Source organism: Nelusetta ayraudi, unplaced genomic scaffold, assembly GCF_046127955.1.
Source record: "Nelusetta ayraudi isolate G7.1 ecotype Tasmania unplaced genomic scaffold, CSIRO-AGI_Nayr_v1 ptg000168l, whole genome shotgun sequence".
Classification (NCBI taxonomy): Eukaryota; Metazoa; Chordata; class Actinopteri; order Tetraodontiformes; family Monacanthidae; genus Nelusetta; species Nelusetta ayraudi.
The window spans coordinates 1,009,240-1,027,633 of NW_027466218.1; the positions used below are offsets into that span (position 1 = coordinate 1,009,240).

The window sequence follows — 18,394 nt, forward strand, 5'->3', positions numbered from 1 at the left end:
CTCTCTCTCTCTGCCTCTCTCGCTCTCTCTCTCTCTCTCTCTCTCTCTCTCTCTGCCTCTCTCGCTCTCTCTCTCTCTCTCTCTCTCTCTCTCTCTCTGCCTCTCTCGCTCTCTCTCTCTCACTATCTCTCTCTCTCTCTCTCTCTCTCTCTCTCACTATCTCTCTCTCTCTCTCTCTCCCCCCAATCACTGCTCACATGCTGTTTGCTGCAGCTGTAGCCCAAATTGATGTGCAATTCAACGACTCCTCTTACTGGAGGGGTTTAATTCTTCCTGCGCTGCGGAAGCCGCACCAGTGCATCTATTTCCTGCTGCCTTTTCCTTTTCTTCCTTTTTTCTTCTCTCCCCCCCCCCTTGTGGCCCGACTGCATAATACCTGCACGGAACGCCCACATTCACGGCGAACTCACAGCCCCAGTCTGACCCGTATGGCGACTGATTGATGGGCGGACGGCCTCGGCCTTTTGAGCGGCGTACAGTCCGCAGGGAGAGCAGGAAGTGGAAATAGCGATAAGACGAAGAGACGGAGGGAGGAAAAGAAAGTGCTTGCATTCCTTCTGGCATCTGCTCTCCCTCTCCCTCTCTCTCTCTCTCTCTCTCTCTCTCTCCCCGTCCTCCTGATTTTCCTTTTTTTCATAGCCTTCTCATCCCTTTCACTCTCCCTCCCTCCTTGCTGTCATATCTCCCTGTTGTGTCTCATCTGTTCTGATTTGCCGTGGTCATAAAATACCCTTCGCGCAGACACTTTGATAGTCAAGGTGAAACGGAAGCGGCCGGGGTCCCTGGATGAGGCGCCTCCCCCTCCTTTTTTTTTTTTTTTTTTTTTCTTTTCTTTTCTTTTCTTTTTTTTTTACATAATCAGCATTTAAAGGGGGAACTAATGTCCCGGCCGCCGCTGGAACATGATTGGCCTGTCAAGTAGCGGTGGACGCGCCTGGCAAAGCCTGCTCCTCATTATCATTACATTGTCATTGGGAGAAAAGCCCAAAGGGGCCAAATTCTTCCCTCTTTGACTCTCACCTCCCATCCCTCCACTTCCCTCACCTGTTTGACTGTCATCAGGCTGCTGCTCTTTAAGCTGAATCCGCCTCAGCCTCCAACGACGTGAAAAAAATCCATGTCCCGCGTTTAAGTAAAAAACCAAACAGAAAAGAAAAAAATGACGGCCAATTAAAAGCCTATTATTTGCGCCGGCCCTCCGGATTTATCACAATTAGCCACCGTTAAGCGAGTGTGATGGCGGCGGCGGCGGCGGGGCGAGGAGCCTCGCGTTGCTAAGCGAGATAGCGCGGCGTGATGAATCAACCCCGGGAAGTCCGTTTTAGGAAATATATTCATTACTTTCAAGGTGTATCAATCCAGCGGAGGCTGGAAGGACGACTTTGACTGATGTCTGTTCAAATGCAGAGGCTAGCGCTAGGCTAGCGCCCGCGAGGACGCTGCAAATAGAAACGGAGACTTTCAAAAAAAGAAATATGAGTGAATTATTGAGAAGCATCGTGCTGCGACTGCGTGGTGCATCCCTGACGAGGGTTGCTGCACTTGCTTCACTTATTTATTTGTTTTTTGTCGGCCCTGCTTAAGTTCTATCTGTCCTGATATATACGCGTGTGTGTGTGTGTGTGTGTGTGTGTGTGTGTGTGTGTGTGTGTGTGTGTGTGTGTGTGTAATGTAATTGCGGCTCCCTGAGGGAAGGCAGCCCGCTGCGCCGACCCCGAGAGGCCTGATGCCTGCATCCCGCTGCCAGAACTGCAGGCGTAATTACAATAAGGGGGGGCGGCTGGCCAGTCTCTTGATAATGTTGCAACCATGACAGGAACACTGGCGAGCGGACCTGCCTATAAATTGCTCGCTGTCAATTTAACAATGCCCACAGGCGAGCGTGTGGGCTTGTGCCTCTCGCTCGCTCGCGCACGCACGCACACTTGCACAACGCCACCGTGGTGAAGTTGAAAGTTATGAAAAATTAAAGAGGTTAGCGTTGTGAAGCCCTTAACTCGTTGCAGCAACACTGGTGTAACGCAGCCTTTAATATTCAGGCCCCGCCGTCAATGTTGTTCTCGCTCGTAATTAAATGCAGACACGCGCGCACACGCACACATGCAAACACACACACACACACTTGCCTTCCGGACTTGATATGATATCATTTATTTATCACAGGGATGAATGTCAGTCTGTATTTCTTTGGATACCGTGTGTGTGTGTGTGTGTGTGTGTGTGTGTGTGTGTGTGTGTGTGTGTGTGTGTGTGTGTGTGAGCCTTCTAGACCTCCGCCAGCCTGATGCTGAATAAATAGGAAACGCTTCTCTGATTCTCAACAACATTCTTATCTCTCTCTCTCTCTCTCTCTCTCTCTCTCTCTCTCTCTCTCTCTCTGTGTCTCGCAGGGCTCGCACCGCTGCCGATGATGTTCCCAGTGACGGCCTGCAGTTCACCCGACATGACGGTGGACCAGTAGGAGTTTTCCCCGGAACCCCTCCCCTCGGCCCTCGTCTTTTTGTTCCCTTGACGTCGGAGCGGTGAGGAAACCATCCTGACTCGGGACTCGGTAGCAGAACTTGCAGAACCTCCTCCTTCCCCTCCACCCCCCCTCCCACTGAAACCTCGAGGCAGCCCCAACATGAGCGCCCAGGCTCCGGCCCTGCCCTCCCCTGGCCGGGGGGCCGCCTGCCTCCTCTTGGGCCTCTTCCTCATGGCCTCCTCCTCCTCTTCCTCGACGCTCGGCCAGCCGCCGCCCTTCAGGCAGTTCGCCCCGGCCGACTGGGGCCTGACGCACCTGGCCATCCACAACAAAACGGGCGAGGTGTACGTGGGGGCCGTCAACTGGATCTTCAAGCTGTCCGCCAACCTGACCAAGCTGCGCAGCCACATGACGGGGCCCGTGGTGGACAACGAGAAGTGCTACCCGCCGCCCAGCGTGCAGTCGTGCCCCTACGACCTGGCGCAGACGCCCAACGTCAACAAGCTGCTGCTGGTGGACTACGCGCAGAACCGCCTGATCGCCTGCGGCAGCACCTCGCAGGGCATCTGCCAGTTCCTGCGGCTGGACGACCTCTTCAAGCTGGGCGAGCCGCACCACCGCAAGGAGCACTACCTCTCCAGCGTGGCCGAGTCGGGCACCATGTCCGGCGTCATCATCAGCTCGGCGCACAGCCCCACCAGCAAGCTCTTCATCGGCACGCCCATCGACGGCAAGTCCGAGTACTTCCCCACGCTGTCCAGCCGCAAGCTGATGGAGAACGAGGAGAACGCCGACATGTTCAGCTTCGTCTACCAGGACGAGTTTGTCTCCTCGCAGCTGAAGATCCCCTCCGACACGCTGTCCAAGTTCCCGGCGTTCGACATCTACTACGTGTACAGCTTCAGCAGCGAGCAGTTCGTCTACTACCTCACCATGCAGCTGGACACGCAGCTGACCTCGCCCGACGCCAGCGGCGAGCAGTTCTTCACCTCCAAGATCGTGCGCCTCTGCGTGGACGACCCCAAGTTCTACTCCTACGTGGAGTTCCCCATCGGCTGCACCAAGGACGGGGTGGAGTACCGGCTGGTGCAGGACGCCTTCCTGGCCCGGCCGGGCCGGCAGCTGGCCAACTCCCTGGGGATCTCGGAGAACGAGGACATCCTCTTCACCGTCTTCTCCCAGGGTCAGAAGAACCGGGCCAAGCCACCCAAAGAGTCGGCGCTGTGCCTGTTCACCCTGAGGAAGATAAAGGAGAAGATCAAAGAGAGGATCCAGTCCTGCTACAAGGGAGACGGGAAACTCTCGCTGCCCTGGCTGCTTAACAAGGAGCTCGCCTGCATCAACTCGGTAAGCCACCTCCTCCTGATCCTGCCTTTCAGCTTCTTTCTGTCCAATGTCACCTTTCTGGATGGCTTTTTTTTTTTTTTAATACACACACCAAAGTCAATCATGTTTAACAGAGTGGTCCTGATGAGACATAACAGATCTAATATGTCCAGCCTTTGTTCTAGTTCTACCCCTTTGGTATGAGCCCACTGCCTCAGGCTGTATTACAAAATGCAATGGTGAGAAAAACTTTTTGGACACTTTGTGCTTTTTTTGATATTAGCAGACTGTAAAAATGGAGCTCATTGCCTCCCTGCTTAGCACTCAGTATTTGGGGTTGGAATTGGGGGGTTGGATCGCCCAATGATTCCCAGGCGCAGCACTGCTGCTGCCTACCACTCCCTCAGGGGAAGATGGGTCAAATGTGGACAGGACAGTTTTTTCCATCCTTGGGACGTTAACTTTAACTTTATGGTTCAGTCGCCAACATTTACCCACATGCTGCACGTGGATCACAACCGAGTACAAGAGATACAAGGATTCAGTTTTCTTTTCTCTTGCCTTTTGTCAACTAAATAATCTCTGTGTGTTTGTGAGCCTGCGATGCAGCCAAGCCTTTTAAAAGATGCACGAAAAAAGTTTCATTTTCTGGCTAATATTTAATAATATGTCTGATTTTTTTTTTTTTTCACGACTGTATAGTGTAAAAAAAAAAGCCGAAAAAGAAAAAGTTCTCCCGATTTATTTTTATTATACACACTTCCCCTCTAACAAGCCTTTGGTGCTGCGATACAGGCACGCAGGCGGGGGACATCATTAGCCGCTTCCCCTGGATAGAGGAGGTGTCACTCAGAAGTAGTACTGGTTACACACACACAGGCACACAGAGCGATGCACACAGCGTGGATGTGTATGGACTGCGGTGCAGTGAGAGATCCTGGGGGGGACGGCTCGGCTTAGAACTGTTTCTTTAGCGAGTGATCCGGGGTGCATGGCCCTGCATGCGTTAAGAGAGCGGCAGCGCCGCCGCACTCACACTGGGGTCCTCAAGGAGCCACGGAGCGGCCGTCTCTTTATTTTCCCCTGACCTTCCCCCCGCTCGCAAGCTCGCTTCCTCGCTGGCGGCCCTCCGCGGCCTTCCGTCCGTCTATTAGAGGCGGCGAGTGGCTCAGTCTGTCTGGACCGCCAGGATTCACGACCTTTACCTTCCAGCCTGCGAGCTCCGAGAAACGCAGCCCTCCGTCTTCGCCGTTCACTTTGCTTAAAAGAGCTTTAATTAAGTACGATGCGCACGCACAGACACGTGCGCGCACAGACACGTGCGCGCGCACACACACACACACACACACACACACACACGCCAATGCCATTTGCCCCATGTGGCATCAAATGGGATGGGATGAGAGCGGCACTCCAGCGTTGATGCTCATTATCTGGAGTGCACAGGTGCGTTTTGTTTGGGCTGTGAAGAGAACTGCGAGCGACCCAGCGACCCCCCCCCGCCCCCCCCTCCTCCCTCCTCCACTTCCTCCTCCACCTCCTCCACCTCCTGCTCCTCTCCTCTGCAGATGGAGCCTCCTGTCCTCCTCCTTTGTTTTTCCTCATTTGGTGCCCTTTCTTTGCCGGGACTCATCAAATTGGCAACAACAGCCATTTTTTCAATTGGACTTTTATTCCAGCTCGACTGCTTACGGACACATTTCCAGTTGAGTAACGGCGGACGATTAAATTTGCCTGAGTGTGTTTGTTTGTGTGTGTGTGTGTGTTTGTGTGGTCAATATTTCAACTATAATTTAACACCTGATTCCTAGAGGAAAATCCAGGCGTGTGTGCGTGTCTTCTTTCATACGTGGTGTATGTGAATGGCAGATGCGGCGAAAAGGTCAACCTGAGCCTCTTGAATACAGATTGTTTAACGGTGATTAAAGTGTCTGCGGCCGTTTAATCTGATCTTCTTTTCCGCCGCCTCGGCCGCTGAAACATCACAAAGCCTCCTCCTGAAAAATGCGTCCCCGCTGATGACGCAACAGCCGCGAGGGATAAGCTGATCGGTTGACCCGGTGACAGCAGCCAGGCTGGTCGGGGTCAACCCGGAGGGGTTAATGGCGTCTGCAGCGAGCTGCGCATGAGCGCCGACCTGGTGTCAGCCGACCACCGCCGGCCTCGACCTCGGCCGCTGATCCCCGGGACCTCTCCTGTGACCTCGGACCAGTGGCCTGATATCGGTTTCCAACGTGGGAAACTGCCGCCGCGCAACGTTTCGACACACCAGTGCATAGCGGGTGGCTCGTGTCAGGTTCTGTTTGCCTGTCGCGGATTAGAAATCCAACTTTTTTCCCCATTTTAATGAATTGAAATTTTACTTTTGTGTTGTTGTTTTTTCAGCCCGTGACTTCCTGTTTCTGTCACCATCAGACAGTGGGGTGCAGCAATTGTTTGTTTGTTTTTTTAGAGGCTTTAGGGTTCAATCTAGGTTTTGGATGCATAGAAGTCTTTCAGAAACTTTTTTGGCCCCTTGTCGGGGATACAGTCCGAGGGTTTTTCATGACTTTGCAGGCTTCTCTTGGTGCTCATCAGCGATGTTTTTTCCCCCAGTGAAAAAAAAGTTATTTTCTCATTAAAAATCAAAACAAAATGAAAGAGAATTGCACAACCCAATTCCACGATTCTGCTGCTCTTCTGTTCTGTTATAATTGGATAATTCTGTAATTCCACAGTTGTGTGATTGCATCCCTCATAGGGGCCTATAGCCCATGTCCTTACTGGTTCCGACCTGGTCGGCACACACACACATGTACACACACATATCTGAAGCTATTTGCGGCCTGACGCTGAGCTCCGCCCACATTCCATCAGCTCCTCCTCTGACTGTGGGAAAAACGACCCTGTGACGTTCGGGTGGAGGGTTGAATACGTTTAGGTTGACCCCGCCGCCACACAGCGGTGGACAGCTGTTAGCCACACAGGCATGATGGATGGCCCCCCCCACCCCCCCAACCCCCTCCCCCCATCAATGCGGGGTCACCACTTGCAGCCTCTGGCCATCATTAGGCTGATGTGTTCACGGGTGCAGCGGCGGCGGTGGCGCGCGTGGTGGCCGTTTCCCCCCCGTAAACGCACACACACACACACACACACACACACACACACACACACACACACAGAAACTCACGCTATTCATCACTGCAGCCCGGCGCATGTGCGCCATTTGTTTGTTTGTGTGTCTGTTTTGTCCCTGAGCTTTATTACTGAACCCCTGACCTTCTCCCCACTTTCTGAGTGGATCGATAAAAGTCATTTCTGCGCACGCACAAACCCCTGAACCCACACACAAGAGGGGAAACGCAGAGAGAGAGAGAGAGAGGGGAGAGAGAGAGAAGGGAGAGAAGGGGATTAAGAGACAAAGAGAAATTCAGAACACTGCAAAATAATTCAAAAACACAGGTGAGTGGAGGCAGAGCGGGTGAGCGAGTGGCGGCGCAGAGGGGGAGAGAGAGAGAGGAGAGGAGAGGAGAGGATGAAGAGGAAGCGAGTCAAAGGCGGAGGACGGCAGAGTGGGAACAGAAGAAACAGGAAAAAGGGGAAGAGGTGAAGGATGTGGGCGTGTGTGAAAATGAGACCATGAGGGAGTTGCGGAGAGAGTGAGGGAGTGAGAGTGAGAGTGAAAAACTGAAAATTTATTTTTCCCAGTGGCCACTCAAGTACCGCAGCAAAAAAAATCCCATGCGGCCCAAAAGCCATTTTTCGACAGACAATACAAAAATAAAAGTCTGATGAACAATCGACAGGATGCCTTCAACCTGGTACACGGTTCATAATGAATATCTGTATTGTAGATTTTGAAGTCTTTCTAAAAAGAAATGTGTAAAGGTCAAAAAAAGGACACCGAAATACGATGAAAAATTTCACAACTCCATTGAAATAAATGTTCGGCTTTATAACATCAGAACATCTTTGGAGCGGCAATTAAGATAGAAAGCTGCCTCCTCAGTCTTCTTCTTCTTCTTCTTCTTCTTCTTCTTCTTCTTCTTCTTCTCCTCCTTCCTCTTTTTCCTCTTCCTCTTCCTCTTCTCCTTCTTCTTGGCGAAACTGGTCGATCGATGCAGGAGCTGCGAGCTGCCAGCCAGCGGCCCTTTGAAGTGAGGCAGGTTGACACGAGAGCGGCAGCTCCGGGGGGTGAGGGGGGAGTCGGGGGAGGAAATGGCCTGCAGGTAGTGACGGGGCGAGCGAGGGAGACTGCTGGAGAGGGAGAGAGAGCGGTGACCCTTTGTACAGTCAGTGAGGGGGGACTTGAAGGGGAGGCGGAGGAAGAGCGATGATGAAATCTCTCCGAGCGACGCTTCCTGCTCGCATGATATTGTGTCCGTCAGCTCGCCGCTGCGCCGCCCTCTTAGCCGCCGTCTTGTCAGCTCTCTCTCTCCCTGTGTGTGCACGGACAGGTGTGTGTGTGTGTGTGTGTGTGTGTGTGTGTGTGTGTGTGTGTGTGTGTGTGTGTGTGTGTGTGTGTGTGTGTGTGTGTGTGTGTGTGTGTGTGTGCATGCTGAGGAAGTTTTGCCCCAGCCGGGGGAAAGTCAAGGAAGTTGTGAGCCCAGAGGTCACTTTGCACAATATATTTCCTCAGCTGCTAAATTCATCATGTTGGAAGTGATGAGTTCCAGCTGTTTATTCTCCACGGCGATGAAAAACACTCTGCCGACTGGCCGGCCGGCCGGTGGTGACCTCCAGGCCTGATTTGCAGCCAAGGTCACGGTCTTCTTATTTTACAGCCGAGCCGAGTTTCCCCGTTCGCAAGTTTACGCTGCGACGCCTGGCAGAGCTTGTCTGAACCGTCCACCGCCGTGTTTGGACAATCACCTAAAAAAAACCCTGGAAATTCAATTCTCAATTTCCACGACCTGGAAAAGTCACGAAAAATAAAGTTTTGTGAGTTTCTCTTCCAACATTGGCAGACAGTCTGTGTAGTGCAGCAACAAGGGTTGTTTTAAAATGACCGCTGTCAAAAGACGGCGTTCTGGTTAAAATGTTCAGTATTTCTGAGGAGGTCGTGGCTGCGCTGTTTTAGTTTCAGTTTAGTTGATTTTATCTTATTAATCAATTACAATACAAATACAAATAGCATGTGATCAAGTACGTTTGTAAAAATGGGACTCCCCACAAGCTATCTGCAGCTTATGAACGGGGGCCCAGACACCATAACAACAACCAGAAATCACAAATCAATTCCCCATTTCCACCCCATCCAACCCAAAACCCAGAGGCCCAAAACTTCCTCAGGCTCCCCGGACACAAAGATACTCACACATACACAAACACATCAGATACTGGTGCCTGATACTGGCGCAGTGTGAATGCACTCAGCGCGCTGATGGAAGGAGGAAGCTGCATAATTCCCATCGGAGGGCTTCAGGGACGCAGGTGCTTTGAAGACGCCCGGCGACGCTGCCGGGGTTTCTGCAGCAAAGAGTGCAGCTGGGTTTGCAGCAGCCTTCAGAAATGCGCAAAGCCTAAATAGCGCGATAACAAAAAAATTAACGCTTAATGGAATTTCGAAGAACCTCTTAAACAGCGCCAAAAAGAGCGTTTACACTCGAGTGAGGAGGTCATTCCAGACAATTCAATATAGAAATGGATTGCAAAAAGTGCGACGGAAAGAGCGTCTTTCGGCTCAGAACCTTGACAAGTTGGGGCGCAACAAGAGCTGCAATCAAATCAGTCGTTAAACGTCCCAATCTGTCAATCGGCAAGGTGGAATCTGCAGTTTACGACCCCCTTCCAGAAATCCACTATACAGACTATACACAGTTTGCCGATGAACCATCGTCTTTTACTCAGTGTCTTCCAGGCTGCAGGTGTCGATGCAACGAGAGCCGCACCGAAACGCAACAGGTTCCTTTGAGCGTCCGTCTTTCTTTCAGCCGAGTCCCGCCGGATGAGATTTTTGCCCAAACGCCCTTCGATGGAAAGGCGCACAAAGCGCAATCGTACTTCGTATCGACGTTTCAGAAACATGTTTTTTTTTATTTTGCAGGGAAACTGTAACGGAAACCCAGCTCTAGTCAAGCTGAGCTGTTCCAATACACAGAAAAAAAAAGAAAAAAAATCATCCCATCCAAGGACTGTGGCTGACTCGCAGCAGCAGCAGCAGCAGCAGTGTTTCCCGGACTGCCCGTAAAAATGTATTTTGATGATTAATGTCTTAAGTTGGTTTATCTAAATTGGCAGCAGCGTCCACTTGATCTGCTGCTCTGCTGCTCTCACATGCAGGACGTTTTCAACTGTCCAAATAATAAAGAGCACACAGTCAATCACAAGTTTTGCACTGTGTTCCCAGTTAATGATTTAACAGCTGTGACGACAACTTGTTTTTGTTTTTTTCAAACAAGATGCATGAAAATAAAGTGAGGCCAGAAGAACTTGTGATTATGTTTTACCGTTCTGCTGCTAAACCAATTCAAACTTGGATCATTTTTTGATTGACACGAGTCACTGAAGGAATGCCTTGGTTTTTGCAGAAAATAACCAATTCAAACGCCACCTGCAGCGTCAACACTCGGCGAGCTGAACAATGTGAACAACAACAACAACAACAACAACAGCTCTTCATGCAGTTGCATCATTTCCTGCTCCGTCTGGTCTCCCGTCGCTTCTCGTGCAAGTCTTAAAGTACTGAACCGCAAAAATGAACCTTAAGTGAAAACGGCTGCCACGCTGAAAATTCCAGGGTTTTTTTTTTTAGGTGGCACTTTACAGGCATTGTAGTGAAAACATCTCGTTAGTATAAATGTTTACGCTAAACCGTAAACCTGGTCCTGAAAAACTAAAACCCAAAACCCCGACTCATCCTACATCCTACTAAATGAAACACTTTCTAATCATCAGAAGCTTCCTGGCTTCTTTGCTTTTTTTGTTCAAGTATCTTTCCCTCCTTTCCTTGCACGTTGTCGCCCGTCTGCTTCCAAACGCCACCCCTGACCCGGTGCTCAGCAGATGGACGCCGATGCGTCTGAACTTTGTCACCTGGGCCAATGCATCAATCGATCTGAGAATCTGAGACGCGCAGCAGTTTTCCTCTGTTGCGACGCTGCGCCGGCCAGCTGTCGCAGCACCTCCGGTGTCAGAGGTGGCGCTGGACCTGGAGCGCACGTGAACCACCCTCCCCCTCCCCCGACCACCACCCACACACACACACACTCTGGCAGCGTGTCGGCTGGTTGCCGAGGCCTCTCTGCGCGCTGGGCACAAGGCGTTACTCATGAGGCGGCGTGGGCGGCGCTGCTATGTGTTTCATTTTATTTATTTATTTCATTTTTCCTGAAATATCTTTTGAGGTTTGACATTTTATTTTTATACGTTTTATGTTTTTTTTTATTTTTTTTTATTAGCATTGCCCTCGCTAGCCGATGCCCGTGCGGTACAATCAGTTTGTTGTTCTCCTGCAGCAGAAATGTTGCGGCTGCCAGAAGAACTCGCAGTCAGAGAGTGTTTGCACACCCGTTATAGCCGTTGCCACCACCGCCACCGCTACCGCCTGCTGCTGACTGATTCCTGCTACTACGCAAATCCAATTTAAAGCTCCCTTTTCCTGCCTCGATCAACATCAGGTCCACTTGACCTGGATTTACTTTTTCTAAATTGTCTAAAGTTCTTCAAAGCTGTGATTCCAGTGTCCTTTTTATCGTTATTACCGTATCCCTGAATTTCCATGATGTTGTTACAGAGAAGACAAAGTGGGAATCGGCTACTGCCTAACCCCATTAAATCTGTCGTCATGACCGTCATCTAATTTAACTAACTCATTCGCAGCCTTAATTTAATACAACCGTTTTTTTTTTTTTTAGTAAATTTTCGCGGTGGGTGTGCCAGCAAATGTCTTTAAGAAATAAAACCCTGATTAATTGAGGCGGAGCTGATTGAGCCGAGTGAAGTGATGGTCCCACTGAGTCCAGTGTGGACACGCTGATGAGCCTGGGGCAAATTTTAATCACTATTATTTATTATAGATGTTCCAGAGTCTGATTTAAACAACTTGCTGTCAACTTGCGGTAAATAAAAATAGCTCCCGAAGAAGAAAAGAAGAGTCTTTGAATAAACTACACTTGCCAACTCAGACCACCATCATTTTTTAATTTCTTCATTTTCCTGGCTAAGGACCAAACCTCTCAGAAACTGGATAGTCAGTTTATTACCAGATAAGAAATGAAGGAGTCTCTCCAGATATTAGACAGGTCCACCCTTCACTTTGCAGAAAGCATTAAAGAAAGGCAGGCCGTTCTGCTGTACTGAGCCTGGTTTGATGTCAGCAAGGGGACTTCCTCTTCCCTCAATGACACCAGTGTTAACTTTGCTCTGCTCTCTCTCTCTCTCTCTCTCTCTCTTTCAAATTCTAAGTAGCTCCTCCGCTGGAAAATTTCAAAATGTGCACAATGTGGGACCTTCACATATCATCATCTATTGTTTGCTGAACTATGCACGCTAATTTGTGCCAGTAGCGTTAATTTCCTTTTCTTCTTCTTCTTTTTTTTTCTTTCTCCAATCTGATGTTTTTCATTTTGGGTTTGCGGTGCCTCAAATTACGCAAACAATGTTGCTTTGATTTCGTCACGCTTGTGTGTTTGCACGAGTGTGCGCGTGTTTTTTTTTGCGCGCCCCGACGATGACACGCCCACTCTGCGCTGGAGTGCGTCTCTTATCCCATTTATTAAAGCACAATAGAAAACCTTTTGGACGAGACCCAGTGCCGACTGTGCGTGTGTGTGTGTGTGCTGCTTAATTCCCCGTCTCTGTCTTTTCCTGACCTTTATGTCTCTCTCTGCGGAGTGTTTAGCTCACAAATCCCCGTCTCCAGCACCGCTCTAATGATACTAATTGTCAGTGTAATTATGTATTGATCTGTACTTTGTGTGTGTGTGTGTGTGTGTGTGTGTGTGTGTGTGTGTGTGTGTGTGGGCGGGCGGCCGTGTTGCGTACATCATTATCAGGAGGAATCGGCCGAGGGGTTTGCCGTGCAGCAGCAGCAGCGAGCTGATGCGTTTGTGTGTGTGTGTGTGTGCGCTTTTTGCCCTGAGTTTTTGTGTTTTCCGCTTCGTCGGCTGCTCCCGCACGCGCCGCGCAGTCGGCGGCGTTGCGATTCGCGGTGCCGCCGCTCCCACCCCACCTCCCCGGTACCGGTAACAAATGGCGCCGCCTGTTATTATTTATCAGCCCCGAACTCGTTTCGACTTGCATTTTTCAAATTGTCCCTGCGGTGATGAAAAGCCGCACTTGTCAGCGGTTTGGCTCGCCGTGCTCCCGCAGGTGAACGCAATCAATCCAAGCGGCTGGTTCTCGCGCTGCCGCTTTTTTTCTCCCCCTTTTTTTTTTTTTTTTTTTTTTTTTCTTTAGACTCTCCGCCCCTTTGTTTTCCCTCTCGCGCAGACGCTCTGATTTCTCCTCCATCCGTCAGTCACGGTTCAGCGGGATCAGAGGGGAAACGCGACGCCGCGGCTGTTGGAAGCTCTCCTCTGATTGGACGCCAGCTGTTTCTCTTGGTGTCATGTTATCTCGGTCGCGCTGCTTCCGGTGTTGTGTAATATGGCAGAGTTGGCATGCAGTCGCGTTTCAACCAGCTTGTGCTGTCGGGTTCTGTGAAGTCTGCCTGTGGGGCCTTCAGAATCGACGTTCGAGGCTCCTGAAAGTGAACGGACCACCGTTGGTTTGCCATAGCCAATCAGACGGCAAGTCTGCCAGGGCCAGACTGTGATTGGATAAGCGCTTGTGAGAGCTGGAAAGACTTAACTAACCCCAGCGATCTGATGGCAGAAGGAGGAGAAGGCAAATTGCCGAATCACCCTGCAAATTATAATGAAAATACATTTTTATTGAAGTTTGTTTATTAAATTTTCTCATTGTTGACATCTTGTATGAAACGGCGGCAATGCACATACGGTACTTTTGCTGGACTTTTTTGAAACTTTGTTGGACGATGATGATGATGATGATGAATGGTGTCTTAAAATCGCCATTTCTTTTGAGTTTTGACAGTATTGATGGTATTATTGATGGTATTATTGACGGTATTATGAGAAGTAATCATTTAGGTAGCGCTAAGGACAACGTCACTGAAGGCCTGGACGTGGCAAGCACGGCCCGCCACAGGTGATCCATAGTGGATCCATAGTGGATCCATAGTGGATCCTGGCTTGGATGAGAAGATTCGGTGGAGTCTTGGAAGTTTGTCTGAAATCAGTCGCCTGTGTGATGATGAAACAGCGTCTCCCTCAAGATCTCGTTAATGCGCCGAACATTTTGTGCGTCGCCTCTCGGATGCAGCCGCTCCGACGCTCCCGGCGGACTGACGGGTGTCACGTGTCGCCCAGTTTTTTCTTCTTCTGTTCCTCTCTGAGTCTCATTTCTTCTGTAGAAGAAGCGCAAGTCTGTTTTTTTTTTTGTTGTTTTTTTTTTAAATCACTTGTTAATTGCGTCTTATCACAGGGAATTACCCCGCGCTGATTGGTTGGCGGAGATCTTTTTTTATTTTTTTCTTCAAAGGTAAAATACGAAGTGAACCCGTAGAGATTTAAAAAAAAAACGCAGTCGCACAATCGCAGCTCCGAGCAGCCAGGCGTCACCAGCAGGTTGTGTGTGCGTGCGTCATCGCAGTCTCTCCGCCCTCCACTCCCTTCTCCTCCCTCTGAAAATCCAGTCCTTGTTTTTTATTCCCGTCTGGGTCGGCGGCGGCGGCGGCGATGATAGTTGTTTGGTCCACTCACTCGTGCAGACGGGAACTCTGGGGCTGCGTAATGCAGCAGCAGCAGCAGCAGCAACCACGACGGTCAGATGCTAACGTCCGTTTGAATGAGTCAAACACACACACACGCGCTCACACACGCACACACACCACAGTAGTGTCTCCCTGTGTTAAAGGCCCCCGTTGAGATTTGTGGATAATTTATGAGTTTCCTCCTTTCAGAATTCCTTACTGCATCAACACACACACACACACGCACACACACACACACGCACGCACACACAGCACCTGCATCTGCCAAAATACTTGACCGCTGTGTGTGCATGTATGCTGAAGCATTTTTTTCCCCCTGCCCTATCATTTATTTTGGGGGGTTTATTTTAGTGTGTTTGCACTTGACTTGTGAAAATAAAACTTTCCTGAGCCCAAATTGGTCCACGTGCTGCTCGCTGAATGCATGTTGTTGTGTGTCGGGTTGTGTCACCTTGTGAAAGCCATCAGCCTGGCAGTGTGTTTTCCAGCAGCAGCAGCAGCAGCAGCAGCAGCACAGAAGCCCATCCTGTCCGCTGCTGTTTCCACACCTCTGGCTGAATGGGGCTCACTACTGAGCCGCTCCTCTGCAGGTCATGTTCACGTCTTTCCAGGCGTGTTTTTTCTGACCTAATGTGTTAGAAAATACATCAATCATCAGGGAGGGAGGGAGGATTATTTATCTGTTTCCTTCAAACACCCGTTACGGTTTTCTGACAGTAGAAGATGACCCCGCCCCCCCCTCCTTCGGTTTCTGTGCCGACCCTCCTCCGAAAACTCCCATTAAAGATCACCGCTCAGGGAGATTTCCATGCTCTCGCTGCGATTATACCGCAGAGCTTAAAGGACTTGGCTCTGCATCGATCAGCAGTGGCGGCAGCAGCGGCAGCAGCAGCGGCAGCAGCAGCAGCAGCAGCAGCAGCAGCAGCAGCAGCAGCAGCAGCCCGTCGACCTGCTGCAACCCTTTGATGGATCAACCCAGCTCGCAAATCGTCTTTAGATGTTTGCTTTGTTTGTTTTTTTTTTTCATCATGGAAATTAAATACATTTAGGTTCCGGCTTCCCACATGTAGCGATTAAGTATGTATTTTTAAGAAGAAGAACAACAGCAGAAAGAAATGCTTTGAAATAGCTCGACTCAGAGGGGATGAACATAATGAGGACGTAATTATCTCCAGTCGCAGGTTTGACTCATGCTTCCTAAAGCGCCGCCGAACTGCGCGTCTGATCTGATCTGCTTGTTTGCATCCTGCGAAAACACATGCAAAAGAGAAAACCGCAGAAGATGAAGAAGCCCCCCCACCCCCCACCACCCACGCCCCCCTTGCTCTGCTGGGTGCGCTAGTGCAAACCCCGCAGCCAAAGTCAGCGGAAGGTTGTTGGCTTAACTCATTCGTCCCCCGTCGGAGATCCGACTCCTTTGAAAAACGCCAAGTGTTGGTCTCCAGCCAATCACCCTTCAGAGACCGCACAAGGAGGGGGTGGCCTGTGCCTGGTGTGTGTGTGTGTGTGTGTGTGTGTGTGTTTTTTTTCTCCTCCATAACACAGCGCCAGCCGCGTCAACTCGGGGGTGCGGGGGGAATCTCCGCTTGCCTGGAGTTGCTGAGCCCACGTTCGGAACGCCGCCTCCATTAAAATGCCTCCCGAGCCGCCGAGGAACGCTGATTATTCAGCGCTTCCAACCTCCCTGACCTGCAGGAAGGCCAGCGCACCTTCAGCCTGGAGTGCCCCACAGAGGCATATATAGGCTAGAGTGTGTGTGTGTGTGTGTGTGTGTGTGTGTGTGTGTGTGTGTGTGTGTGTGTGTGTGTGTGTGTGTGTGTGTGTGTGTGTGTGTGTTAACCCTTGTGGACTCTAGGGGCCACTGTATACAGTATTGGCGAGTCTCCTCTATACAAGATGGATTAACCCTTTTAACTCGTCTCCCTCTGGCTCTGACAACCACACTGTGTGTGTGTGTGTGTGTGTACGTGTGCACGCGTGCACGCGTGCATTACGCGTGCGGTGCAGATGGATGGCTTTTGCTCTCGTGACCGCGGTTGCAAATTGTTGCCCCCAGTTGTGTGTCATGCGATGCGGATGGGGATTGTTTAGCCTCTCGTCGGGCCATGTGTGTGCACAGAGAAATTAACTCTATTTAGGTTAAACGTGTGTGTGTGTGTGTGTGTGTGTGTGTGTGTGTGTGTGTGTGTGTGTGTGTGTGTGTGTGTGTGTGTGTGTGTGTGTGTGTGTGTGTTTCTATTTCACCGTGAGGACATTTGGCCTGGTTTGCACAACCTCGGCTATTAAACTTTACGGCCCCTCGCAGGGCCAGGGGGTGGCTTAGGGTCAGGGTTCGACTCAGGCTGCACCAAAGAATGGAAAAACAGTAAATTGAATTTGAAGTCCTCGCAGGAAAAAAATGGAGCTAAAAATGTGTATGTCAGGTTTTTCCGCGTGCAGTCACACGTCTGTTGCGGTGGTTGTTATTGTGAGGAGAACAAAAAAAAAAACAAAATCCCCCCCGGCCTGTAGTGGTCACCAAAGAAAGTTGTTGCAGGTAATGGGTGTGTGTGTGTGTGTGTGTGTGTGTGTGTGTGTGTGTGTGTGTGGACGCTTGTTTCTCTCCATCCACTGCTTCCTTACACACACAAACACAAACACACACCCACTGCTTTGGTTGAATTCCCCTTTTTTCTCCCTCCTGCCTTGTGACACCAGTGTGCAGAAAAGGAGAACAAACTCTTTGTTGACTCCACTTGAAGGCTCTCGCAAGCGACAAGGTGGGGGCGGGGGCGGGGGCGGAGGGGCACAGGGTCAAAGAACTCGTGGTTCTGCTCTCATTACATTTTTCCCCCTCTCATCATGCGCGAGTAGCATTTTTCAGTTCCGCAGGGAGAGACGCGAAAGTGGTTTATTCATTTATTAACATTATGAGCGACAAAGAGAAGTACACGCACACTGTGCACTAGCTAGCCAACTAGCTAGCATGCACCTAGCTTCCTCTTTGAAACGTCCCTGCTGTGGTGGAGCAGCGTCTTTTAGATTCTCTGTGTGCTACAAGCAGGTGTGGCGATCCATACCAAGTACTACCAACCCACAAACACATCACTTTAGCACACACACACAGACGACTCTGGACGTCGGGGAGAGGACGGCCCACGAACCACCAGTGATATTGATGGTTGTTAAGCTACTGGGACTGCTGGGAGACGCGAGCCAGCAGCCAAAAAGGCACAAAATAAACCGGGTTATCATTGACTCGTGAGCAGCTACTGGCCATTTAGACACATCACGCTGCTGGAGGTGCTGGAGGAGGGGGGGGGGCGGGGGATGGGTGGAGGGGGAGGAGTGGTTATCTTCCCTCCTGTGTGGATCAATCAGATGATGTAGTGATAAGTCTGTGGATTACACCACTGTTTACACTCTACTGTGGTTGGAACACACTCGCATTCCCATTCAGCACACACACACACACACACACACACACACACACACACACACACACACACAGTGCATACATTTATACATCATTAAAATGTATATTTTCTTATCATATGTTGTTGTAGGTGTCTAGGTCTATGTTTGCAATGAAAGAGCTGCTCTTAATCTCATTGTACGTACATGTGTATAGTGACAATAAGTGGCATTCAGTTAAACTGTTGGGCAGATTTGCCTGATGTCGTGCAGTTGATCCTGCGACCTGACCAGTTCAAAGCTGCCACTGGTTGGCCTGACGGTGGATCACATGATGTGGCTCCCCATCGAACCTCTGTCTCGTGTCCTCCTGCACCAGTTACACTGTGTGCTGCGCTTTTGTTTCGTCCCCGTCACATGACCCTCAACTTGCTCCGGGCGACGTTTTCACG

At 50.4% G+C, this 18,394-nt stretch overlaps 1 protein-coding gene across 1 annotated transcript in view; it reads left to right on the forward strand.

The window, feature by feature from the left end:
• Positions 1-18,394, forward strand: part of plxna1b (plexin A1b) — a 183,512-nt gene that overhangs the window by 33,449 nt on the left and 131,669 nt on the right. The window contains exon 2 of the mRNA XM_076014237.1: positions 2,391-3,811. Coding sequence (XP_075870352.1) covers positions 2,624-3,811 — 1,188 coding nt within the window. The 5' untranslated portion in view covers positions 2,391-2,623. The remainder of the gene's footprint in view (positions 1-2,390; positions 3,812-18,394) is intronic.